Raw genomic sequence first — 25,964 nt, 5'->3', positions numbered from 1 at the left:
TTTGGGGCATGTGGGTGGCTCGGTCAGTTGAGTATCTGACTTTGGCTCAGGTCATGATCTCATGTGAATTCAGGCCCCATATGAGGGCTCACTGCTGTCACTGCAGAGCTGGCTTCGGTTCCTCTGTCCCCCTCTTTCTCCATCCCTCCCCTACTTGCACTCTATCTCTCTCAAAAATAAACATCAAAACTAAAATAAAATAGAATATACATAAGCCTTAAAAAGATTATTGTTAAGAAACTATGACTTGAAGATGATACTAGTATTATAAAACAAACAGATGATAAGAAAGGGATGGGGCGAAATTCTGCTTCAGTGCAAATCTTTTTCACCTGCATTTAAATGAAAAACAATGACTGTTTAGTCATATTTCACAAGAAGTTTGCCAGAGAACTTAGAAATAAGCAGGAAGATTATTTGAAATATGAATTTACATTCACTATAATTGAAGGTGAACCTTACCTTAGGTGTGTATTGTGCCTAGAAATATTAACTACTGATTGCAGTACATATGTATTTATTAATAAACAAACTTACACTAGGAAATTTCACATTTCACCATCTATACTATTTAGAAATCATTAACAAATTTTTTTTTTTAATGTTTGTTTATTTTTGAGAGAGCGCGTGCACGCGCGTGCGAGTAGGGGAGGGGCAGAGAGAGAGAGGGAGACACAGAGTCTGAAACAGGCTCCAGGATCTGAGCTGTCAGCACAGAGCCCCACTCGGAGTTGAACTCACGAACTGTGAGATCATGACCTGAGCTGAAGATGGATGCTCAACCGACTGAGTCACCCAGGCGCCCTTGGAAATCATTACTCTAGATTAAAGAATATGTTTTGCCAGTTAAGTCCAATCTCAGGGCTGGAGCCAGCAGACAAAGTAATAATAGACGTTGTTTATTCAAACAGACATTCCATAAACAGTATTGTATAAATCTTGCTCCACACTTCAGGCCAATCCTGTTTTTATCTTTCCAGACCTCTAAAACATTTTGAGTAGGATAGATCACATGTTATAGTACCTCACTCTCTCCATCCTGAATTTTCTACATGACTTCTTGCTCTGGTCTGTGAGCTCTCTTACTCGTCCTTTGTTTGCTTTCCTCACCCTGTGCTGACCCTCCACAGAGAATGGGAAGCTACCCTTCATGGCCATGCTTCGGAATCTGTGCAACCTGCTGCGGGTTGGAATCAGTGCCCGCCACCATGAGCTTGTGCTCCAGAAACTCCAGCATGAGGTATGTGTGAGGCTCAGGAGGATTAGTGGGTGTGGAGATGCTGCCACATCTTCCTTGTGGCTGGGGAAGGTCATGGCCATCAAGCTAATTCCACATGAGCTATATACATGGGAAGACAGATGTAGGACAGATGTAGGGAGACAACCCCCAGAGATTCAAGTATAAAAACTTTTCCTTTTTATTTTCTGGGATCACTGATTTACCAAGAAGAAAGAAGCACTTTTGTGATGTAACTGACTTCAGAGGGCGTCTGATAGAAAAGAAACAAGGCTCCTTCTGTTACTTCTCCATTTTTCTTTACCTCTTCTCATTTTCTCACTTGACAACTTTCTTTTTTCTTTATTCTTCTCCAGCTTTCTCTGTATCTCTTCCGTAATATCCATTTTATACTTCCTTACTTGCCCACAAGTCTAATAGAGTAGTTATCTCAGATTCCTGGCTCCTAAGGCCCCTGGTTACCTCCCCACCCCATACTCCCTGATACTTTGCTCATGACCCCTCCTTTGTTTTTTTGTTTGTTTTGTTTTGTTTTCACATTTATTTATTTTTAGAGACAGAGCGAGACAGAGCGTGAGCGGGGGCAGGGCGGGGGGAGGGCACACAATCTGAAGCAGACTCCAGGCTCTGAGCTGTCAGCACAGAGCCCAATGTGATGACCCCTCCTTTGCTTTCCAGAAATCGGTGATCCACAGTCGGCAGTTTCCATTCAGATTCCTTAATGCCCATGATTCCATCAATAACCTTGAGACTCAGCTCAGAAATAAAGGTATTTATTATCTGTCTTCTTCTGAATCCTGTTTGTTTCTCATGTCTGAGAGTAGGTGAAACAGGAGCCTTCGTATGTGTCAGCCTCTTGCTTTCTAGTCTCAGAGTGTAGGGTGGGCAGAGGTCAGACACTTGCCAGTCCAAGGGTCCAGTCTCAGGACCGGTATTGGTGGGAGGGCAAGAGGGGGGACTAGAAGCTGCTTGACTCAGATGCTTACCTGTCTTCACACAGCATTGCCACTTCCTTCCAACACAAAACTGGTACATTCGATAATGATTAGAAATGCGAGAAAGAACAAGAATTGGACCTATCGGAGGTATCCTCGCAACCCAAGTCGTCGGGAACTTCGGACAACAATGATGATACCTGTGATATATGAGCAGCTTAAGCGGGAAAAGCTGAAAATACAAAAGGCCAGGTGTGTGTGTGTGTGTGTGTGTGTGTGTGTGTGCGCGCGCGCGCGTGCACGTACACAAATGTGCATATGTGCATGTGCTATCTGGGAGCAAAGGGTGGGCAACAAGAGGCACCCTTACAGGGCTTCGGAGTCATCTGACAACCCCAAATTTTATTCTGTAAGACATACTTGTCCCAGTGGCTCAGACTTGCCTGGTTCCAATTGTCTCTTGCATAGCAAACCTTGTCTTTAACATTGTCCTGTGGTGAGATCATGAAAAACAAAACTGTGGGCGTCCAATTTATTTTATTTTATTTATTTTTAAAATTTTTTAAAAATGTTTTTAGTTATTTTTGAGACAGAGAGAGACAGAGCATGAGCAGGGGAGGGGCAGAGAGAGAGGGAGACACAGAATCTGAAGCAGGCTCCAGGCTCTGAGCTGTCAGCACAGAGCCCAACGCAGGACTTGAACTCACAGACTGTGAGATCATGACGCGAGCTGAAGTCGGATTCTTAACCGACTGAGCCACCCAGGCGCCCCTGGGCCTCCAATTTATTTTATTTTATTTTATTTTTAATGTTTATTTTTTATTTTTGAGTTGGGGGAGGGGCAGAGAAAGAGGGAGAAAGAGAGGAACCCAAGCAGGCTCTATGCTGACAGCAGAGAGCCTGATGTGGGGCTTGAACCCAGGTACTGTGTGATCATGACCTGAGCCAAAGATGGATGCTCAACTGACTGAGCCACCCAGGCACCCCTGGGCCTCCTATTTATTATGTGATTGTTTTATTGGTTTCTGTGGGTTCTGTGAATCTGTGTAACATTTCCCTTCTCTTAGTGTATGCTAGTGTCCTCTGCTTCTGCTCTGGTTCAGTTTCTTTTTCTTCTCCAAGATATCTGTTTGTTCTTTTTGTTTCTTTCTCTTTCTCTGTCTTTATTTTCTGACTCATTTACTTTCTCATTTTTATATATATAGATATATAGTCTCTACATATATATAAAGATAGTTAACATCAAGCAGGCTCAAACTCAGACATAAACCCTGTTCTGTAAGTTTGATGAAGTCCCAGCACTCTATGCTTTAGATGCTTCAGTAGTATCTTCATTCATTTTCATTCAAGACAAACTCAGGGCTCATCTAACCTACTAGGAGGTTCCTGGCCACTCAGTGGCCTGATTATCTCCTGAATCAGTGAATCAGTGGCTGAACACAGGGCCATTTAAGAATCAAGCTTGTGAGATGCCTGGGTGGCTCAGTTGGTTAAGCATCTGACTTCGGCTCAGGTCATGATCTCGCGGTCCGTGAGTTCGAGCCCTGCATCGGGCTCTGTGCTGATAGCTCAGAGCCTGGAGCCTGATTCAGATTCTGTGTCTCCCTCTCTCTCTGACCCTCCCCCGTTCATGCTCTGTCTTTCTCTGTCTCAAAAATAAATAAACGTTTAAAAAAAAGAAAAAAGAATCAAGCTTGGCATCCAGTCCAAACAACGTGCCTTTGCTGGCCAATATAGTGGCCACTAGCCACATGTGGCTAATTGGGCCTGAGATGTGCTGGATTTTGAGGACAGTGTGAAAAAGGATGTAAAATATCTCTTTCGTAACTTTTGTGTTAATTATGTGTTAAGGTGAAAATATTTTAACATTATGTTAAATCAAATGTCATATTAAGTTAATTTCTCCTATTTTTACTTTTTTAATGTGGCTACTAAAAATTTTTAATTACATGTGTAATTTTTATTTCATTTCATTCCATTAATTGTAATTTAATTCTGTTGGATAATACTGGTAGAGACTATTGAATTTTCTAGATTAAAAACATTATTATGAAAAAATTTTAAACACAAATAATGAGAATAGTATAATGGACTCTCATAAAACTATTAGCCATATTCAGTGATTATCTAGATTTTACTGTAGTTCTTTTGGTCCCTTCTTTTTTGGGGGAAGATGTTCTTAAGAACAAATGCTGAATAATATGATACATTTTATTTCATCCTTTCATATTTCATGTGTGTCTCTTTAAAAATTTTTTTTCGTTTATTTATATTTGAGAGAAAGAGAGAGAGACAGAACAAGTAGGGGAGGGACAGAGAGAGAGGGAGACAGAATCTGAACCAGGCACCAGGCTGTGAGCTGTCAGGACAGCCTGATGTGGAGCTCAAACCCACAAAATTGTGAGATCATGACCTGAGCCAAAGTCAGACATTTAAGCAACTGAGCCACCCAGGCGCTGCTCCTGTGTGTCTTTTAAAGCAGGAATTTTTGGGGCTCCTGGGTGGCTCAGTTGATTGAGTGTACACTTCTTGATTTTGACTCAGGTCATGATCTCATAGTTTGTGAGTTTGAGCCGCAAGTTGGGCTCTGTGCTGAGAGTGCAGGGCCTGCTTGGGATTCTCTCCTCTCTCCCTCTGCCCCTCCCCTGCTCATGCTAGCTCTCTCTCAAAATTTCTCCAAATTTGTTTATTCTTAAGTAAGTACTTAAGAAAAAGAAATTAAAACAGATATTGTCTCATGTAACTAAAATGTCATTAATATACCTAATAGAACTGAAAATAATTCCTTGGTATTATCATTTATTATCTAGTCCATATTCAAATTTCCCAATTATCTCAAAAGTATGATTTTACAATTTTATTCAAATCAGAATCCAAATAAGGCATACACATTATATTTGATTATTAAGTCTCTCATATTTCTTTTAATCTTTTCTTTGTCTTCATACCATTGACTTGCTACAGACACTGGGTTCAAGGGCTCTGCAGAATGTCCCACATTCTGGATTTGTCAACTTCCTCATGGTGTCTTCTAACTTGTTTCTGTTTCATGTACTGAGGGCATTAACTCTAAAGGCTTGTACAGATTCAGATTTCACTTTTTTTTTCCTTGCAAGAATATTTCATAGGAGATCCTTTGTATGCTATGAGTGAGACCAGCAGACGTTTTTTTTTTTTTTTTTAACCTCCTCATAGGATAAAGGATCATGAGTCGCCAAAGATCTGTGGTCCTACTCAGTGTGATGTTAACTAAGATTGACCCATGTGTTTAAATGGTTATAGCCTGATCTCTTCACTGGAAGTTAATAGTTCATCCATTGGTGATCTCTTCCTGAACCAATTGTTTCATTAACAGTTCTAGAATGGGAGTTTTCTCCATTCCCGTATTCATTAGCTGGAATTCTAAAAAGAACTTGCCTTGTCAACTAAAGCTGTTTAGTTACCCTGAAGTAAAGATTCTAGTAGAAACGTGGGACAAATGTTCTTTTTTTTTGTCCCCTTTAATTGCCAGTTTTCGGGGGCGCCTGGTTGGCTCAGTTGGTTGAGTGTCCGACTTCAGCTCAGGTCATGATCTCGCGGTTTGTGGGTTTGAGCCCCACGTCGGGCTCTGTGCTGACAGCTCAGAGCCTGGAGCCTGCTTCGGATTCTGTGTCTCCTCCTCTCTCTGCCCCTCCCATGCTCATGCTTTGTCTCTCAATGATAAATAAATGTTAAGAAAAAAAAATTAATTAAAAAAAAAATTTCCAGTTTTTGGAATAAGGAGTTAATATTCTTTAAAATACAATTTAAAAGTAAGTTAAATCTTGCCTTATGAAGTAAATATGGATTGATATGGGAAGTGTGGCAAACGATTTCAGAGAGTGGATCAGCAGATGACTTCTCCTCTCCAGCCATGAGACTGGGTTAGAAGAGTCCTATAGGATGGCGGCAAGGGAACATCTGTCCCAGTCTTCTCTACTGGCAATGGAGGCAGGCTGCGGAAGTGGTGTGAACACTTCATTCTGGGGTGGCAAGTTCTCATCTTCCCGTCTGTCTCGAAATGGCAAGTAGAGAAGCCCCTGAGCCCTTCTGTGTCTTTTCTGCCTGCAGACAGTGGAAATATGATGGTGAGATGCTGGTTCGGTATCGTCAGGCCCTAGAGACAGCTGTGAACCTCTCCGTGAAACACAACGTGCCCCCGCTGCCGGGCCGCACCATCTTGGTCTATCTGACAGATGGCGGTGCAGACCAGTTCTGTCCCAAGCGCAACCCAGAAGGGGTAAAAAAAATTAAAAGGTGGGGGGTTGGTAGGATGCTGGGGATCCCGAGAACTATCCTGTTCCCAGACGTGGTTCTCCCAAGGAAGCACTCAGAACTGAAATAAATGGCAAACATTTGCTTCTTGGTATCAGACCTTGGTTCCTAAGGACAGTTCCTAGAATGTGGTCTCTAGCCTGTTCATGGATTACAATACTTATATTTCACATTTGGCTGGTGCTTAATTCTCTCTAAATTTCTGTCACTGAAGTATGTTTCATTTTTACATCCTATATCCCAGTGTTGAATTTGGGCAGGATTGCTGGCCCTTCTCCACCCTGGCCAGCTCTTCCTGAAAGCTGCTGAAGCTGTCCCTTCCTAACTAGAGATTTTGTCCTTTTCCCCCAACTAATGGAGGCGTTTGGCCTTCAGGGCTGGATGGGCAAGGGTGGGTTTCAAAATAGGGGAGCCAGGGTGCTTGGCCAGCTCAGTCAGTAGAGCATGTGACTTTCGATCTCAGGGTGGTGAGTTCAAGCCCCATGTTGCGCATGGAGCCTACTTAAAAAAATAGGAGATCCTTATTTCACCCTGATGTTTGTCCAATCAGCCCCACCTAAACTATGTGCTGCTGCTGATTGGGATGGTAATTGCACGGGCGGAGCACGTGGATCTCTTACTGTGCGGAGGAGGCACTGTGAAGACTATCACAGTTAAGGCAGAAGAAGGTATCCTGAAGACGGCCGGCATACTCCAGGCTCAAGTCCAGGTCAGACACCTGCCCCCACCATGCAAAAATGCATGAATGGTCACAGCCCTGGACACAGGCTGGAAAATCAGGAAAGGCTTGGATATATACAGTGCTGAAGATTCCCAAGCAGTATTTGGTGTTTGTTGCTTACCGATTGTCTCCCATGCAAATAAGGAACATGAGACTCTTTCCTTCAGGAGCCAGATGGACAGGATGAATGGTCCCTGCACACTTTTGGGAAGTACCTGTTGTCTCTGGCTGCCCAAAGGGTCCCTGTGAGTAGTCCCCAGTCCCTGAGAAACCCTCCCCGCCTTCACCCTTCCCTCCACAACTGATGTGTGTAATTTCTCAAAGGTCATCTTTCAAATGAGGGGCAGTACCCACACCCACTTCCTGCTGGCTGCAGCCCTCTGCCGTGTGGCGTGCTGGTAATTGTTTAACAACCAGTGCTCTGGAAAAAAATGAATCTTGGTTAATAGCATTTGCTAATTTCTAAGGTGTAAATTACTCCAATCATGGCTGATTTCAAGCTGCCAGCATGATATCAGTGAACAGAGGTGAGAAGAGATGCTCAGTAGCACACCATTATATGGTATTTCTACAACGTAGATTGAGTATGTAAATAAGATCTAGATAATGGTAAAATGTAGTAAAATTACTAGGAAATGATGAGTTTCAAGTATTTATTACCTTTGTTTCTAATATAATTTATTTAATTACAAGTTTATACTCTTCAATGTTTAGCAGTGGCAGTATTTAACAACTGGATCACAAAATTCCTAAAAATGTAACAGTTAGCTCTTGTGAGCCTGAGTGAGCCAGCTACAGCACACCACTGCCCCTCCCCCACTTTCCTGCCCCTCCATGTCAGGGTGTAGTGGCTCCCCCATCCTAAGGGCTCTCATGAGAGGCAATTTCCATTCCCTTCAGAGTTCTCCTAATCCCCTCAGCCCCAGAGATCTCTTCTCTTAATGTCCTAAGCTTATTAGCATCTCTTCTGTCCCTGTGCTCCCTGTTCTCAGCTCCTCCCTTTTCATCTTACAGGTGGACAGGGTCATCCTCTTCGGCAATGATATGTATGAGAAACTGATAAATGAGGCCAAACAGCGTTTCTGGCAGCATGTGAATTCCAAGTGCCTCTTTGTTTGTGTTCCCCTAAGTAGGACATGTGACATGTAAGGACGCTCAAACTCCTTGTCCAGTGCCAAAAGATAGGTTTCCATATTTCCTCTCTGCCCCCACTGAAGCTTGGGGCATTCCCACTCACCAGGTGCCTTCCATCTCTGCCTCCTACCTTGATTGCACTTCAAATACTAGAACCTTCTCTGAAGTCTTTAGCCTAGCTCCATACCCCTTTGTAGGGGTCCATCCCAGCCCCAACCTAGCACATGACCCTAATTAAACATGCAGAGGTGGGGTGTCCATCCTAGAGCGCAGGGACTCTGTGTTCCTGGCACTGTTTCTGATGGTTGCTTCTTTCTTTCCCAGATTATCAGATTCAAATCCCAATGACGTGACACTCTCAGGCTGCAATGACGGGATCCTGAAGTGAGTACAGAATGGACGCACAAGGGGTTGGGGGCTTTGTTAGCACATCTTTCCGAGATTGCCTGTGGCTTCTACTCCACTTACTTCTGTTTTTAAGCAAGATAGAAGTTTATTCCTCTTTTGCCGCTGTCCAGATGTAGCAGCAGCAGAATGTTACAGGGACCCAGACACCTTCTATCTTACTGTTCCACCATCCTCAAATACTCTGCTTTCATCTCACGGTTCAAGACTGCTGCTCCAGCCCCAGTCATCATTTTTGCATTACACCTAGTAGGAAAGAGGAGAAGGGGACAGGGGAGGTTGCACTGTTCTCTTTTAAGGGAACAACGCAAGAGTTGGTCACATCATTTCTATTCTTTGCCGCCTCAGTTCCATTCTTGATCCAGAGTAAATCTCATGCTAAATTTATTTATAGATGCCAAATTTACAAAATCTTTTAACTCTGTCTCCATGCTTAGCCTTCTCATTTACTTGTTTTCTCTCACCTACCTTTTCCTTTGTATGCCTCCATCGCCCCCCAGCTGCTAGTAGGAAGCCTCAGGCCCATTCCTCCTCCAGAGAGCTTTCACAGCTGATACAAAGCTGATCAAGCTCTGAATGGGATGGCCTTAGTCTTTAATCTTTAATCTTAACCTTTGCCAGCCTAACTACCCCTGGCCCAACAGAAAGCCCATGATGACCATGCTAGACCTGGGTGTCTTCTCTGTTCCTTCATCCCTGTAGTTCTGCACCCCAGTGTATTTTAAGTCTACATTCACTGCTTGTGGTTGTCTTCTTAAGGGGCTCCAGTTAACTGGGTGACCTAGCTCTCTATATCTTTGTCCCCTGCCCCCTTGGAAGACCTGCCTGATTCTGACTCTGGTATTCACTCTTACTTATTTTGTTATATTTATGTCAGGTTCATTGCAGAGCGTGGAGTCTCCTGTCTTCTAGAGCACGTGGGCCAAATGGACAAAATATTCAAGATTCCACCACCCCCAGGAAAGACTGGGGACCTGTCTCTCCGGCCACTGGAAGAGGTCACTCTAAGCCCCTTGGCTCTGATTTCCCAGCATGGGTTAGTCTATGTTTCTATGCCTTTGTGAATTGGGAGACACTGTGGTCAAAACCTGCAGAAATTCTGGTGGCTGCAGTTCTGGCTGTGGAGATGCTGTTTGTTCTACTCACTAAGTAGAACTCATCTCTTTCCCAGGTAGGGATTTCCCTGACGGAGGAAGTTGTCAGATAGTGAGCATACTACTTTCTCTACCTGGGCAGGGGGTCAGATGTGAGGTGGGCATCAGGCAGCAGGCAGCATGCACCGTGGACATACAGCCAGGGCTCAGGCAGAGGGCTTAGGAGAATAGGCTCTGGCTTTCTCATCACAGCTTTGCCAAGTAGTAGCTTGAATCTTGGGCTAGTTGTTTTTAATTTCTTAAAAACTTTAGTTTTTTATTAGTAAAATGGAAATAATGATGGTGCTTACCTCACAGCATGGGCAAATAGTAAGTGCATAATAATTAGCTGACAAAGAGGGATATGTGAGAAATGGCAAGTAGGGTTTAAGTTCCAGGGCTCTGCAGGAGAGGCTATAAGCAGGTTATTCTCTGGAGGCCTGCTGGACCTCCCCCTGGCATCTGTCATACCTTACTTGTACTGGCTTGTGCTGAAGGATGTGCTCAGCCACATCTGTGGAATTGGGTTGTGGGGCTGATTGCTAGAGTGAGCCCAAGCCTCTGCTTACCCCCAGATGGCGCAGCATCAGGCTTTTCATTTCCTCCACTTTCCGGGACATGCACGGGGAGCGGGACCTGCTGCTGAGGTCTGTGCTGCCAGCGTTGCAGGCCCGAGCGGCCCCTCACCACATCAGCCTTCATGCCATTGACCTGCGCTGGGGCGTCACTGAGGAGGAGACCCGGAGGAACAGGTGAGGGGGCCACAGAGAAGAGCTGGGACAGAGATGAGGGGCTTGAGTGGTAGAACTGAGGTGGGTAGGGTTGAGGCTACAAGGGAGGCTGAGGGCCTAGGGCAGGGGCTGCTATTTGGATGCTAACAAGAGCAGTCTGCCTTTACTTGGCTCAGTTTTGAGCCAGGGCCCTATCTTCCTATTTATACCTGTATTCTCTGATCCGATGCCTCCATAACCATGTCTGCAGACAACTGGAAGTGTGCCTTGGGGAGGTGGAGAACTCGCAGCTGTTTGTGGGGATTCTGGGCTCCCGCTATGGCTACGTTCCCCCCAACTACAACCTCCCTGACCATCCTCACTTCCGCTGGGTAAGGCAGGTTGGGGGTTGGAGTGGGGTCTGGGGAGGAAACAAAGGTTGGGGCAAGTGTGGAGAGAAGCCACAGTGTGTCAGGAACCTTGGGACTAGATCTGAGACTTGAAGGTGAAACCCAGGCAGAAGGTTCTGCAAGCGGCCAAGTCATAGATGAGGGAATTCCTTTGAGAAGTACCTCCCAGTTGGCCAAGGGATGCAAGAGGTAAGAGGGTAGGTCTGTTTAGGGTTTGCTGTCAGACGGATCTGGGTTCTGATCTCCCTTCTATCATTTATAGATTGTGTGACTTTGTGGGAAACGGCTTATCCTAACCTGGCCTCAACTTCCCCATGTATTAAAGAGGAACAGTGGAGTCTATACTGTAGGGTTACTATGAGGATTAGAAATCTATTTTTAAAAATGCTCAACATGTGACAGGCATTCAGCACATGTTAGCTACGAGCTGTGTTTTGTTGGCTTGTGTCTGGAGGGAGGGAGGAATATTGCTGAGATGCAGGAACCCTAGGGTCTTGGCAGGTCTCAAGGGAGGGGTCAGTGTGACCTGGGACTGAACCAGCCTGTTCTCTGCCCTCTCCCTGCAGGCCCAGCAGTACCCTCCAGGTCGCTCTGTGACAGAGATGGAGGTGATGCAGTTCCTGAATCGGGGCCTTCGCCAGCAGCCCTCTGCACAAGCTCTCATCTACTTCCGGGATTCTGGCTTCCTCAGGTACCTGCTGTTGCCTCTGGACCTCGCAGACTCAGGGGCCAGATCTTCTCTCTCCATAGCATTCAGAGTACAGGAGGGGGAGCTAGAAGAGAGTACAAGGCTCAGAAAGCTTGCCTTGTAGCACCAAATAAGCCTTGCCACTGAAGCCAGGTGATCTCTGCTTGCGGAGTTTTAGGGAACCACAGCCAGGTCTGATGGTTGGGGCTGAAGAGAGGCTGGGGTCTGAGTGTAGCCTCACTTTTGGGGTATCTTTGGTGGTCAGCTCTGTCCCAGATGCATGGAAATCTGACTTTACTTCTGAGTCTGAAGAGGCCGCACATCGAATCTCAGAACTGAAGAGCTACCTGAGCAGACAGCAAGGGATTACCTGTCGTAGGTGAGCTGGGGTGGGGGTGGGGTGGGTAGAGAGCCCCTGCATGGAGGAATATATGGAGGGGGGCCAGGCCCACTCTGACTCTGCTTGTGCATGGTTCACCTGTAGATACCCCTGTGAATGGGGGGGTGTGGCAGCCGGCCGGCCCTATGCTGGAGGGCTGGAAGAGTTTGGAAAGTTGGTCCTGCAGGATGTGTGGAATATGATCCAGAAGCTTTACCTACAGGTCAGCAGGGGCGCCCATGGCCAGGGTAGTGGAGAGAAGGTAGGGTGGTCTGGGTAGTCCTGGATGGGAAGTAATTTGGTGGGGGCTCTGTGAGTTTTCAGGTCTGGGGTTCCTGAGGGGCATGGAAACATTATCAGTCACTGTCCCATGTGTCCTCAGCCTGGGGCCCAGCTGGAACAGCCAGTGTCCATCCCAGATGATGACTTGGTCCAGGCCACCTTCCAGCAGCTGCAGAATCCATCAAGTCCTGCCCGACTGCACCTTCTTCAGGACACAGTGAAGCAGCTAACGCTGCACCGAGGGAGGCTGAGCCTGGTGACCGGGCAGTCGGGACAGGGCAAGACGGCCTTCCTGGTACATAGTCTCAGAGCCCCGGGCAGGAGGAAGTGAGGGCCATGTGGGCTAAGGAAGCAGGGCACAGGGAGTTGTGCATGTAACAATGTGACCATGTTTTCTCTTTGCTGTCCATGCAGGCATCCCTTGTGTCAGCACTGCAGGCTCCTGATGTGGCCAAGGTGGCCCCCTTAGTCTTCTTCCACTTTTCAGGGGCCCGCCCTGACCAGGGTCTTGCTCTCACCCTGCTCAGACGCCTCTGTGCCTATCTGCATAGCCAACTGCAAAAGCCAGGTGCCCTCGCCACCACCTACCGGTATGTATCCCCCATTAGTCCAGCCTTGTTGATTCCACATGATGCCACCCTGTATCTCTCTCTCTCACTGATCCTGGTCCTTACAGGGGCCTGGTATGGGAGCTCCAGCAGGAACTGCTGCCCAAGTGTGCTCAGTCCCTGAAAAGTGGCCAAACCCTGGTGTTGATCATCGATGGGGCTGACAGGTTGGTGGGTCAGCATGGGCAGCTGGTCTCAGACTGGATCCCAAAGACACTTCCTCCGGTGAGTGTGAGAAGGAGGTGGGGGTGGGATGCAGTAGTGGGGACAGGGGGCTCTCCAGCCTTCTCCTCTTCTTTTTCCTTCTACCTTCTTCTCTTTATGCCCAAATATCACAGCGGGTGAACTTGGTACTGAGCGTGTCTACTGACGCCGGCCTGGGGGAGACCCTGGAGCAGAGCCAAGGTGCCCATGTGGTGGCCCTGGGGCCTCTGGAACTATCTGCCCGGGCCCGGCTGGTGAGAGAGGAGCTGGCCCTGTATGGGAAGCGGCTGGAGGAGTCACCTTTTAACAACCAGGTTGGATGTGGGCCAGGGCTGGAGTGTGTGAGGCCCCAGGATGCTGAGGCTGCCAGCTGCCCCGTGCGGCCCTACTGCTTTGTTTCTGCAGGAACTCTGTGCCAGGGGATGCTGTTAATAAGATAACTGGGATTCCTTATAACACCAGCCAGCCTTTTTCCCCTAGAGAATGGCCTCCCAGGGTCCATCCCAGTGAGGGGAGGAGTAAGGCTGTGATTCTTGGGTGGGGTGGGCTGAACCACAGGGGCTTTCCAGAAAGTAGGGCTGGCTGGCAGAGCAGTGTAGCAAAGGGATGGCTGTGAGGTGATGCCATCAGGTCACTGCTGGGGACTCTCAGAGGAGGAACTGCCCTGCAGTGGGCTGGGTGCTCGGGGTGGAGCTCAGGGGGGTTGAGGACTGGCTGCGGCAGGCTCTCTGCTCCCCACACTGAGTCCCCTTCATCTTGTCAGATGCGGCTGCTGCTGGTGAAGCGGGGATCATCCCTGCCACTCTACCTGCGCTTGGTCACAGATCACCTGAGGCTCTACACATTCTATGAGCAGGTTGGTTGAGGATGTAAACCCTCACCACTTATTTTCTAAGTCCTAATCCACTTCCCATTCTTCATTCAGCTTCTTCCACCCCCATCCCTCTACTTTTTGTACCCTGTCCTGTGCCATCTTGTAATCACCATTCCCCATCTCGGCTCACCCCTACCCTCACTTCTCTCCCACTGTTTCTCTTCCTTTTCTCATCCTTTCCCACAATTTCTCCAGCTGCCCACTCCCCTCCCCACAACGAAAGCCACCTCTTCTCCTCCCCTCACTGGCTGAAGCCCGGTCTCCGTCCTCTCCCAGGTGTCTGACAGACTCCGGACCCTGCCGGCCACTGTCCCCCTGCTGCTGCAGCACATCCTGGGCACCCTGGAGCAAGAGCATGGCCCTGATGTCCTTCCCCAAGCTTTGGCCACCCTTGAGGCCACACGCAGTGGTCAGTGGTTGGGATGGGCTGGGAGACCGAGAGTTCAGGGGTTGGATGACCTTGGTTCAGTTGGGGTCTCCGTGAGCAGTGTGAGGAGGAGCCAGGTGTCATGGGATGGGTATGCTGTGTGGTTTGGTGAGGGCTTCAGAGAGCTGGGGTTTGCAGGTCTCACTGTGGACCAGCTGTACGGAGTGCTGAGTGCATGGCGGATGCTTCCCAGGGGAACCAAGAGCTGGGAAGAAGCAGTGGCTGCTGGTAACAGCGGGGACCCCTTCCCCATGGGCCCATTCGCCTACCTCGTCCAGAGTCTGCGCAGGTACAGCTGCCCCCAGCTGAGCTCCCACCAACCTCCTGTGCCTTCACATCTTTGAGCCAGAACCCCATGTGGTCCTTTCTTCATTCCACCCTTCCCCCAGTATAGGCCCTGACACACAGGCCCTGAATAGGTTGCCACTCAAGTTACCACTATACGGGTTGGGAACGGGAGTCCACAGCTGTGCCAGGTACTCACTGACAGGCCCCCTCCCCTCATCTCCTGCTCTGTTTCCCTCACATGAGGACAGTTTGCTAGGGGAGGGCCCCCTGGAGCGCACCGGTGCCCGGCTCTGCCTCCCTGCTGGGCCCCTGAGGACAGCAGCCAGATGTCGATACGGGAAGAGACCAGGGCTGGAGAAGACAGCACACACCCTCATTGCAGGTGATTGGAGCCCAAAGTGACCCCGGGGCACTGAGTGTGGGGCCTATACCCGGAGGCCACCTGCTGGTGCTCCCCATCAGCTGGCCCCTCACCTGCCACCCCAGTGATCGAATGGCTTTTGCGGTAGCCTATGGAATACAATCTTTGGAGATGCTTTAGGGCTGAGCCCATCTCAACGTCTGTTCTGTGATCCACACCTGCAGCTCAGCTCTGGAAGACATGTGACCCCGATGCCTCGGGCATCTTCCGAAGTTGCCTTCCTGAGGCTCTGGGAGACTTGCCTCACCACCTGGTTAGTTTCAAGATCCCATAGACACCTTCTCCCAAGCAGCTGCTTTGACTGTTCTGAGACCCCACTCCCTCTTGACCGCACCATCACCACTACCATGATGCCCCTCTACCTTTCTCCTTTCAGTTTTCCTGCCCTCTTCCTTGAGGTCCTTTGTCCCAGCTCCTAGGTTGAGGTCCTGGCTGCACAGACAAGGTCTAAAACTAGACTATTCCTCCTCACCTGCCTCTTCATATCCTAATGAATCCAATGACCTTCCCAGCTCCAGAGCGGGAACCGTGACCTTCTTGCAAAATTCCTCACCAATCTCCACGTGGTGGCTGCACATCTGGAACTGGGTCTGGTCTCTCGGCTCTTGGAGGCCCATGCCCTCTATGGTGAGAGGTGGCTTCTCTGAGATCTGGGCCTCCTGGGTGTGTTCATGGGGGGTCTGCTCCGGGGGAGGTATAATGCAAAGAACAGTTAAATTTCTCTTCTAGGTTAAAAATGCCAAGGGGGTAAGCAAGTAATTTTCAGGGGACCTTCTGCCCAGATCTCTTAGACCAGAGGTTTCCAAACATTATTTAATAGGTATAAAATTACCTAGGATTGTTGTTCAAACTGCAGATCTCCGGGTCCCCAGATTCCATTTCCCTAGGTCTGGAGTGGGGCCTATGGCTTTGTATGTCTAATGGGTGTTCCTGATGTGGGGTCAGAAGACTTTGAGACGACATTTTATTTTATTTTTCTCTTTTTTACTTTCTAAAATTTATTTATTTTTTATAATTTACATCCAAGTTAGTTAGCACATGGTGCCACAATGATTTTAGGAGTAGATTCCTCAGTGCCCCTTACCCATTTAGCCCATCCCCACTCCCACAACCCCTCCAGCAGCCCTCTGTTTGTTCTCTATATTTAAGAGTCTCTTATGTTTTGTGAGACGACATTTTAGACACTGCCTGACATACTTGGCTAATGGGGTTAATGGGGGTCTAGGCTAGCCCCCCCAGTGACACAGTGCTGCTTTTCCATAGCTTCCTCAGTCCCCGAAGAGGAACCAAGTCTTCCTGAGACTGACACTGCTGTGTTTCACACATTCCTGAGGCAGCAGGCTCCAATCCTCAACCAGTACCCCCTGCTCCTGCTCCAGCAGGCAGCCAACCAGCCTCTGGACTCGCCTCTTTGCCACCAGGCACCCCAGCTTTCCCAGCGGCGTTGGCGCCTCCAGCACATGCTACGATGGTTGAATAAACCCCACACCGTGGGGGGCCGGCAGAGGTAAGGCCCTTGGCCCCAGATGCTGGTAAGCCCACCAGAGAGCAAGCTACAGTCCTTTCTGAAACTGGAGAAAAAAGGACAGACCAAAGTCACTGTGGAGAGGGGGATTCAGGGACAGAAATGCAAACACGAGTTTCCATTGGCTTCCTTCCCTGATTCCTCATTTCCTCCCTTTCTTGCTACTCTCTCTAGCTCCAGCCTGTCTCTGACAGTTTCCTCATCCCCCACTGCAGTGGCCTTGTGCCCCAGGGGGCAAAGAGCTGCTGTGGGCACAGCCAGTGGGATGGTTTACCTGTTGGACCTGAAAACCTGGCAGGTATGATGCTCAAGGCGGGCAGAGTTTGCCTCCAGAAAAAGCCTCACAGACTAGGCAAGCCAACCCCACCTGTTTTCACCCTGTTTGATTCAGCAACTTTTATTTCCTCACATCAGATCGAAAGCTTGGTCACAAAATCAATCATGCTTTCCAAATATTTGCGTCACACCTTCCATTCAAGGTTGTACTGAGGCTGTACTGTACTAAGCATCACAAGGAAAACAGGGGTAGGACATTGTCTTTGCCCACCAAGTGGTCAGTTTTGTTGAAAGATATGACATACAAGGGGAAAAGGAATCAAAACATAGCCATGTGACATGGACAAGAGCTGAATGAGTTGGGTACTTACCAGAGAACAGGGACAGACAAGGGCAGGCATTCCAGTTGAGTGAAAGGCATAGGGGAGAATGTTTCCTGGGAATTGCTGGAATGAGTAGAGGGTGCTTAAGGGAGAGTAACAGCAAATTAGGCTGCAGAGGTGGGTCCCACAGCCACAGCCACAGCCTCTCTCTGCTTCCCAACCATATCACCCCCCCACCCCCATAGCATGCATGCGTGTAACACCATTCCCTCCTCAGACCCATCAAAATCTTCTGTGACTTGGAGATACTTATGGGGTTTGGAGTAGGGGAGACTTTGTGGCCCCACTTGAACCTGAGCTTGGCCGACATCTGGAGCTGGGCCCAACGCTTTTTACTTTTAACAAGCATTCCTGGTGTGGGGACAGAGGGCCACACTTTCTCCAGCCCTTCTTGCCTTGGCCTCCTTTTTGATTGGGGCTGGGAGTGCTGGACATTGGGGGGTCAAGGGAATGTCCTGAGCATGCTTTCCTGCTCATTGTCACAGGAGGAGAAGTCTTTGGTGAGCGGCTGTGATGGGGTATCCTCTTGCTCATTCTTCTCGGACAGTGCCCTCTTTCTCACTGCCTTTGATGGGCTTTTGGAGCTCTGGGACCTGAAGCAAGGTTGTCGGTAAGGGGTCCCTCCCTCATGTCTGGGAGTGAGGGCTTTCCCTGCTTGTTGGGAGCCCCCAGGGGAGAAGAAAGAGGATGGAGGCCAGGGGCCCCAGGAGCCTGACTTTGTCTCCCTGGGATAGGGTGCTCCAGACCAAGGCTCACCAGTACCAAATCACTGGCTGCTGCCTCAGCCCAGACCGCCGACTGCTGGCCACTGTGTGCCTGGGAGGATGTCTCAAGGTAATGATCAAGGGGCTGTGGTAGTCAAAGTGGCCTTAACTGCCAAGTCAGCCCCGTGAAGTTGTTTTCTTTGTGAGGCAGAGCTGCTGACTACTTAGCTGGGGGAAGCCTTCCCTGCTGAGGGCAGGGGACTGGATAAGGTGGCTTCTGGGACTGTGATGCTCAGGCATCTGTACTCAGCATCTAGATTCCTCTCCTTCTGTCTCCTTCAGCTGTGGGACACAGTCCACTGGCAGCTGGCCTTTGAACATACATGTCCCAGGCCCCTGAACTGCGTTACTTTCCACCCAGAAGGGCAGGTGATAGCCATAGGCAGCTGGGCTGGCAGTTTCAGCTTCTTCCATGTGGACGGGCTCAAAGCTATCAAGGTGAGATGGTCCTGTGTAGCCCTGGGGGAGGAAGCTCAAGAGGGTGGGAGCAGAAGATGTGGAGTGACGGACATCCACATTCTGTTTCACTTTGGGCTTGTGTTGAGAGCAGGTCCCGACATTTCCATTTCTACCCCCTCATGTAGGAACTGGGAGCCCCAGGAGCCTCCATCCGTACCTTGACTTTCAATGTGCCTGGGCGGGTTGTGGCTGTGGGTCGGCTGGACGGGATGGTGGAGCTGTGGTCCTGGCATGAGGGGGCACGGCTGGCTGCCTTCCCTGCCCACCATGGCACAGTGGCCGCTGCCCTTTTCCTGCGTGCTGGGTGCCAGTTACTGACAGCCGGAGAGGATGGCAAGGTCAGGTTGCAGAGGGCTGGTGGTGGGTTCTGAGGAGGGGGTACGAAAGGCAGGGAATATTTGGGTAAGGGTGGAGCCTTTGTCGGGGAGACGGGGGAGGAGCTTAGCTGGTGCAAGCTACGGGGAGAGGGGTGCAGGTGTGTGCGCGAGCAGCTCTCCAGAGAAGACTCTTTGAAAGGAGGACTTTCATGGGGGTGGCTGTCACTCTGGGGGTGGAAGTGGTGTATCTTTAAGTCCTGTTCTTGGCCCTCAGGTTCAGGTGTGGTCCGGATCTCTGGGTCGGCCCCGGGGATGCCTTGGTTCCCTTCCCCTCTCTCCTGCCCTCTCTGTGGCTCTCAACCCAGATGGCGATCGAGTGGCTGTTGGGTACCGAGCAGATGGCATTAGGATCTATACAATTGCTTCAGGTACTGAAGAGAGAGAGGATGGGGTGTTTGGGCCTTTGGAAAGAACCTCCCCACCCTGAATTCCCTTTTGGAATATCTTACTCTATGTTTTCTGGTGATTCTCTAGGTTCCCAGGGGGCTCAGTGTCAAACACTAGATGTGGCAGTGTCGGCACTGGCCTGGCTCAGCCCTAAGGTGTTGGTGAGTGGTGCAGAAGATGGGTCCCTGCAAGGCTGGCATCTCACGGAAAGTTCCCTTCAGTCCCTCTGGCTCTTGTCCAGATACCAGAAACCCGTGTTGGGACTGGCCACCTCCAACGAACTCTTAGCTTCTGCCTCAGGTACTGCTGGGTGGGCAGTGGGCAGCTTTCTTTTAAAGATGCTAATAGTTTCCCTCAATTTATATGTATATGCATACAAGAAAATACACACACTTTTTTTTTTTTTTTTTTTTTTACAACTTTGAAAGTGGTTTTAAATGCATTTATCTTACATAAGCAGTCTAGACTATTTCTTCGTATTTCCTAGCCCTGATTCTGGGACCTCTTTGTAATCCCTATAATTCTTTGAGTTTCTGCCCAGTGGGACACTTTGCTTTGTATAGGAATGACATTCCCTTATGAGGAGAGATGTTGAGGTGAAAATGAGGAGAGAGGCCTTAGTCCTCTCTAGGTAGGAAGCTTGGTCCAAGTAATAGTGGGCACTTGAGAAGAGGAGGGTCTGGAGGTGTAGCAGGGAGTTAGACAGCTGAAGAGCGAGAGCTGGGAGTGCCTGATATTCCTGTCCTGTGAACTCATATGATGACTAACCCCCTGTTCAGGCTTTCTACAGCCTATGACTCACTGCTTTTCTCCCTGGAGCTGTGCCGTGGGACATCGCCCTCGCCCCGCATGATTGCCTTTGTCTTTGGGGTCCTGTCACACTTCCTCTTTCAGAGAATCTTCCCTTCTCCCTATTTCCAATGCAGAAGATTTCACAGTGCGGCTCTGGCCAAAGCAGTTGCTGACACTGCCCCAAAAGGCAGAAGACTTTCCCTGTGGCACTGAGCTCCGGGGACACGAGGGACCTGTAAACTGCTGTAGCTTCAACACTGATGGAGGCAGGCTGGCCACTGGGGGCAGGGACCGGGTGAGCCACAGGGGGTCCTCCCACCTTGGGCCCCACAGCCCCTCTGGTCCCTGGATTCCTCAACAGCCCATTTCCCATTGCTCCCTAAGGCATTTCGTTTTGCCATATCTCCTTTGCCACATCTGCCCACCATCCCTTCCTTGATATCCCCTTTCCCTTTAAAATTTCTTGCCCCAAATGGCCCTGGTATTCCTACCTCCCTCCTGTGGTCCTGACTGCCCCCTCTCTTGGGACCTATCCAGAGTCTCTTCTGCTGGGATGTGCAGATGCCCAAAGCCCCTGTTCTGATTTACTCCTTCTCTGCTTGTCACCGTGACTGGGTCACCGGCTGTGCCTGGACCAAAGACAACCTATTGGTAAGGGAAGAGGTGGGGGTGGGGCAGAGCTCAGCAGGGTTCCTGGGGGAGGACAACACTGTCCATCTCATCCTATTTCTAACACCCATTTATAATAATAGTAATAGCTGACATTTATTGAGCACTTAGTATGTGCCAGGCATTGAACTAAGCTCTTTGAATGTCTTGCCTCTTTTACTCTTTACAACTCCTTGTAAAGCAGATATAGATACTACTATTTTTTTTTTTTAAATTTTTTTTTTTTCAACGTTTATTTATTTTTGGGACAGAGAGAGACAGAGCATGAACGGGGGAGGGGCAGAGAGAGAGGGAGACACAGAATCGGAAACAGGCTCCAGGCTCCGAGCCATCAGCCCAGAGCCCGACGCGGGGCTCGAACTCACGGAGCGCGAGATCGTGACCTGGCTGAAGTCGGCCGCTTAACCGACTGCGCCACCCAGGCGCCCCTAGATACTACTATTATCTCTCACAGACAAGGATATAGAGCTCAGATAGATTAAAGAACATTTCTAAGGTCAGGTAAGTTATGAACTGAACCAGTAAACATAAGAAAGCCCATGCACTTGGGGTACCTGGGTGGCTCTGTCAGTTAAGCATCTGACTTGATTTCAGCTCAGGTCATGATCTCATGGTTCGTGAGTTTGAGCCCCACGTGGGGCTCCGTGCTGACAGTGCAGAGCCTGCTTGGGATTCTCTCTGTCTCCCTCTCTGCCCCTCCCCTGCTCATACTCTCTGTCTCTATCAAAATAAATAAACATTAAAAAAGAAGAAGAAGAAAAGAAAGCCCATGCTGTTAACAAGAACACACACTGTCTCCCTAAGGATTTAGTATGCCCTGTCCCTGCAGTTAAAGGCTACTGCTATGATTTCTTTAGTCCTAAGGCAAAAAACAAAAAAACAAAAAAAACCAACTCAAATTATGCACTCAAGGTTGGTAAAACCTAGTGTTCCAATGCAGAGTCCCTATATTATTCTCAAGAAGAGATGAGAAAGGAGTATCAGTTGAATAAACTTGTTATATCTGCCCTATCCTTGCCTTTTAGGTAGCTGGATCTTTTCTTGGCATTGCAGACTTTTCACCTTTGTCTGGGTTTGTTGACTGACATTATATTAATAACAAGGACAATAGCCTCTATTTATTCAGTGCTTAGTATGTGCTAGGCAGTGTGCTAAGTCCTAAGTCCAGGCAGGTGCATTAGCCCCACAGCAGCCATATGAGATAGATACACTGTTATTATCCTTATTGAGTAGATAAGAATTCTAAGGCTTAGAGACATGAACTTGTCCCAGGTCACAAAGTAAAGTATGGCAGAGCTAGAACCCAGGACATCCCATGTTCTTAATCACAAGCCTTACTGCTCCTCCCCAATATTATAAACACACAAAAATGCTGGAAGCATGCTGATAATCCCATTCCTCCAACCTCTGACTCTGCAGGTCTCCTGCTCCAGTGATGGCTCTGTGGGGCTGTGGGACCCAGAACTGAAACAGCAGCTTGGCCAGTTCCTAGGTCATCAGAGTGCCGTGAGCGCCGTGTTAGCCGTGGTGAGAAGGCAGTGGAGAGCTCAGTGGGGGCTCTAGGAAAGCTAAGTAGGCTTTGGGACACTGGGTGCCTTGGGTATCTAATCTCAAAGGTAAAAGAAGTATAAAGAATGAGATACTCGGGCCTGGATTAGAACCGATCTAGGGTATTGAGGCTGAGGGTTGGTGTGATGGGAGGAAGAGGGCAGCTTAGTATCTGGACCTCATGCAGGATTGCAGTCCTGAGCCACCCAGACTCTGTCCCTGCGTTTTCCTCTTTGACAATGCCTAAGCCTTTAGTGGTCTGCCCTCACCTCCTGGTAGGAGTCACACTCCCCATATCCTGCTCAGTAGGACTCTGTACTGATCCTGTGCTCTGGGGCAGGAAGAACATGTGGTGTCTGTGGGCCGAGATGGGACCTTGAAAGTGTGGGACCATCAGGGCGTGGAGCTGACTAGCATCCCTGCTCACTCAGGACCGATCAGCCACTGTGCAGCTGCCTTGGAGCCCCAGCCAGGTAAGGGATTGTCAGCCCCCTTCCCTCCCTTTCGCCCATGCTTCTTCCCTTCTTTTGACTTAGTCTCTGTGCCTTATCAGCTGGGCAGCCTGGGTCAGAGCTTCTAGTGGTGACTGTTGGACTGGATGGGGCCACACGGTTGTGGCATCCACTCTTGGTGAGTTCCCTGAAAGGACTGGGGGGGGCGGAGTGGAGGGGGTATAGTGGAACAGCCTTTTGTTGTGTTGACATTCCTGTGCCTCCCCCTCCCCCCACCGCTGGGCCCACCTCCATCCTTTCCTCTTAGGTGTTTCATTTTTTTTTTTTAATGTTTCTTTATTTTTGAGAGAGAGAGAGAGAGAGAGAGAGAGAGAGAGAGAGAGAGAGTTGGGGAGGGGCAGAGAGAGGGAGACACAGAATCCAAAACAGCCTCCAGGCTCTGAGCTGTCAGCACAGAGCCTGTGCAGGGCTTGAACCCACGAACTGTAAGATCATGACCTGAGCTGAAGTCTGACCCTTAACTGACTGAGCCACCCAGGCACCCCCCTCCTAGGTGTTTCAAACACACACCCTCCTGGGACACAGTGGTCCAATCAGTGCAGCTGCTGTTTCAGAGACCTCAGGCCTCCTGTTGACTACCTCAGAGGATGGTTCCATTCGGCTCTGGCAGGTACCTAAGGAAGCAGGTGAGTGAGTCATGGAGCGAGGCAACATATGAAAGAGGGGTGTGTTCGTGGGACCATGAAGGTCAGGGTGGCCTGATATCTCTTCTTTCATCTCAATAGTGGTTCAGCTTCTAATGCATCACTTCCTTCTCCAGATGACAGGTATATGCCCAGGAGTCCTACAGCCATCACTGCTGTGGCCTGGGCCCCAGATGGTTCTATGGCAGTGTCTGGGAATCAAACTGGGGAACTAATCTTGTGGCATGGAGCTAAGGCTGTGGCCACAGCACAGGTGTGTTGGGGCAACCTTGGTTCCTTGTGTATGTGAGTTCTGCCCTGGCTGTGCATGTAGTGGCACGTGCTGGGGTAAGAGGGGATGTCTGGGAGTGGAAGGAAGGTTAGTCCTGGCACCTCAGGAATACTGAAATGGACCTGTTGTGTTCTCAAGGCTCCAGGCAGCATCAGTGCTCTGATCTGGTACTCAGCACACACCTTGATTGTTCTCAGTGCTAATGAAAAGGTCAGCGAGTGGCAAGTGGAATTGCAGAAGGGTTCGACACAGACAAATTTCAGGTGAAAGGGGGCAGCTGGGTTAATGTGATACCACGGTGGTCTCCTCACACCCAGGATTTTGAGCAAATCACTCCACCTCTACTTCTGAACTAGGAACTAACAGGATGTTAGCAAATGGGGAAAAGACCCTGGGAAATTGTTTTTGGTTCCTCATCATGTCAATTTAAATAATAATTACCATGTGCCTACTTTATGCTAAGCTCTGAACCAGGCAGTATGAACCAGATTGAAAATCCTTTTTTTTTTGTTGTTGTTTATTTTTATTTATTTTGAGAGAGAGAGAGAGAGAGAGAGAGAGAGCGCGAGCAGGGGAGGGACAAAGAGAGAGGGAGACAGAATCCCAAGCAGGCTCCACGCTGTCAGGCAGAGCCAAATGCAGGGCTTGAAGTCATGAACCGTGAGATCATGACCTGAGCCAAAATCAAGAGTTAGACACTTAACTGACTGAGTCACCCAGGCACCCCTGAAATTACCTTTTAATTAAGGAAGCACAGTGGAAGAATGTGTACTTAAGTAAACCACCAGCAACATGCAGAGTGGTTAGTGCTATAATGAAGAGAGAGATATATAATTCCTGGGGGTGCAGAATTTGAGAAATTTATGGTGTACAAAAGAGTTGCTGTTTGATGTTGGGCTTAAAGGATGAGCAGGAGTTTTCTAGACCCATAAGGGAAGGGAATGATGTTTCAGGAAGAGCAAGTAGCATTAACAGAAAGCAAGGAGGCATGAGAGTGCATGGTATATTCTGGGCACAGCCAAGTGTTGGGTTCTTGGTGAGAGTGGGGGTGGGGGTGTCGGGGAATTTGGATTGAAAAGATAAACTGGGGCCAGGTTGTGGAGAGCACAGTGCTAAGAATTTTGAACAGAATAATGATCTGAAATTGAGGAAGAGGATTCTAGTGGCAGTATGGAGGATGTGAAGGGCAGGGAGATCACCTTTACATTAGTTGTTCTAGTCCAGGGAAGAAATAATGTGGGCCCTGAGCTGGGCAGTAGGATGCAAAGCGGGGAGAGAGGTTTAGGCATCTGTTAAAGTAGAATCCGCAGTGCTTATCAATCAGGATGGAAGGAAAAGACAGGCATGTAAGAGATTCTTAGTTTGGGCAGGTAAGGAGATGGTGATAATGAATACTGACAGAAGGAAAACAGAGGAAGAGAATTCATAGTGAAGGTAATGCATTGTGTTTGTACTTCACTCCTAAGGAATTCATGGGGAGCAGAGGAGCCTGAGAGAGGGGGACTAAAATAGGAACTTTCTGTCTCATGTACCTTTTTTGCACTCCAGTCTTCACCTGAACCGAGTTCTGCTGGAGGACTTAGGGTTCCTGACAGGTGTGGCCCTGGCCCCAGACGGTCACACCCTCATCTTGGCCAAAGCAGATTTGGAGTTGCTGCACATGAAGCCAGGGGATGCTCCCTCTGTAATCTGGTAGGATCCAAAATGCTGTTTCCTCTCAGGCTACAGAAAGAGGAAAAGTGGGTTAGTGGTTACCCTGAAGTTTGGTCTAACTTAGAACAAAATACTGGGATCTTATAGAGAGATGTTCATGGATTTGCCTTCTTTCTTTCTTATAAACCAGGAGCGGCTTTACAGAATATCCTATTATGTTGTCTACCCATCAAGACTATGGTGTGTTTGTCCTACAGCTAGGGAACTGTGGAGTTCTTTATTTCATTGTAAGTCCTATTTGAGTATGTATTAAAATGAGCATTTGTCCAGGGCCAATATATATATACATATATTATATATTTTAATATTTATTTATTTTGGGGAGGGCGCAAGTGAGGGAGGGGCAGAGAGAGGAGGGATAGAGGATCTGAAGCAGGCTCTGCCCTGACAGGCTGACAGGGTCCGATGTGGGGCTTGAACTCACGAACTGCGAGATTCTGACCTGAGCCAAAGTCAGATGCTCAACAGGTGCCCCCCAGGACCAATATTTTTAAA

General features: G+C 48.8%; 1 protein-coding gene across 13 annotated transcripts in view; it reads left to right on the top strand.

Annotated features, from left to right (window-relative positions):
- The window catches only part of TEP1 (telomerase associated protein 1), a 45,257-nt gene that overhangs the window by 12,663 nt on the left and 6,630 nt on the right, over positions 1-25,964 (top strand). For 6 of the 13 annotated variants that reach the window (XM_043554177.1, XM_043554174.1, XM_043554176.1 and 3 more), the window contains exons 10-51: positions 1,131-1,240; positions 1,916-2,006; positions 2,238-2,424; positions 6,262-6,430; positions 7,016-7,174; positions 7,354-7,431; positions 8,201-8,331; positions 8,645-8,704; positions 9,603-9,761; positions 10,434-10,610; positions 10,840-10,960; positions 11,545-11,669; positions 11,932-12,045; positions 12,151-12,268; positions 12,428-12,622; positions 12,742-12,917; positions 13,004-13,160; positions 13,274-13,453; positions 13,903-13,995; positions 14,290-14,422; positions 14,579-14,729; positions 14,977-15,110; positions 15,314-15,402; positions 15,662-15,776; positions 16,413-16,656; positions 16,849-16,972; positions 17,819-17,943; positions 18,068-18,167; positions 18,380-18,535; positions 18,682-18,894; positions 19,148-19,301; positions 19,408-19,620; positions 20,247-20,407; positions 20,650-20,763; positions 22,201-22,308; positions 22,670-22,802; positions 22,883-22,959; positions 23,335-23,467; positions 23,602-23,738; positions 23,895-24,019; positions 25,305-25,448; positions 25,600-25,696. In XM_043554177.1, coding sequence (XP_043410112.1) covers positions 1,131-1,240; positions 1,916-2,006; positions 2,238-2,424; positions 6,262-6,430; positions 7,016-7,174; positions 7,354-7,431; positions 8,201-8,331; positions 8,645-8,704; positions 9,603-9,761; positions 10,434-10,610; positions 10,840-10,960; positions 11,545-11,669; positions 11,932-12,045; positions 12,151-12,268; positions 12,428-12,622; positions 12,742-12,917; positions 13,004-13,160; positions 13,274-13,453; positions 13,903-13,995; positions 14,290-14,422; positions 14,579-14,729; positions 14,977-15,110; positions 15,314-15,402; positions 15,662-15,776; positions 16,413-16,656; positions 16,849-16,972; positions 17,819-17,943; positions 18,068-18,167; positions 18,380-18,535; positions 18,682-18,894; positions 19,148-19,301; positions 19,408-19,620; positions 20,247-20,407; positions 20,650-20,763; positions 22,201-22,308; positions 22,670-22,802; positions 22,883-22,959; positions 23,335-23,467; positions 23,602-23,738; positions 23,895-24,019; positions 25,305-25,448; positions 25,600-25,696 — 5,780 coding nt within the window. Of the gene's footprint in view, positions 1-1,130; positions 1,241-1,915; positions 2,007-2,237; positions 2,425-6,261; positions 6,431-7,015; positions 7,175-7,353; positions 7,432-8,200; positions 8,332-8,644; positions 8,705-9,602; positions 9,762-10,433; positions 10,611-10,839; positions 10,961-11,544; positions 11,670-11,931; positions 12,046-12,150; positions 12,269-12,427; positions 12,623-12,741; positions 12,918-13,003; positions 13,161-13,273; positions 13,454-13,902; positions 13,996-14,289; positions 14,423-14,578; positions 14,730-14,976; positions 15,111-15,313; positions 15,403-15,661; positions 15,777-16,412; positions 16,657-16,848; positions 16,973-17,818; positions 17,944-18,067; positions 18,168-18,379; positions 18,536-18,681; positions 18,895-19,147; positions 19,302-19,407; positions 19,621-20,246; positions 20,408-20,649; positions 20,764-22,200; positions 22,309-22,638; positions 22,803-22,882; positions 22,960-23,334; positions 23,468-23,601; positions 23,739-23,894; positions 24,020-25,304; positions 25,500-25,599; positions 25,697-25,964 lie in introns of those variants that run through there. The other 7 variants (XM_043554180.1, XM_043554179.1, XM_043554181.1 and 4 more) reach the window with 6 other exon arrangements.

This window comes from Prionailurus bengalensis, chromosome B3, assembly GCF_016509475.1.
Source record: "Prionailurus bengalensis isolate Pbe53 chromosome B3, Fcat_Pben_1.1_paternal_pri, whole genome shotgun sequence".
NCBI lineage: Eukaryota > Metazoa > Chordata > Mammalia > Carnivora > Felidae > Prionailurus > Prionailurus bengalensis.
Note: the sequence above shows the minus strand (reverse complement) of the source record. Positions and strands in the feature narration are given on the sequence as shown.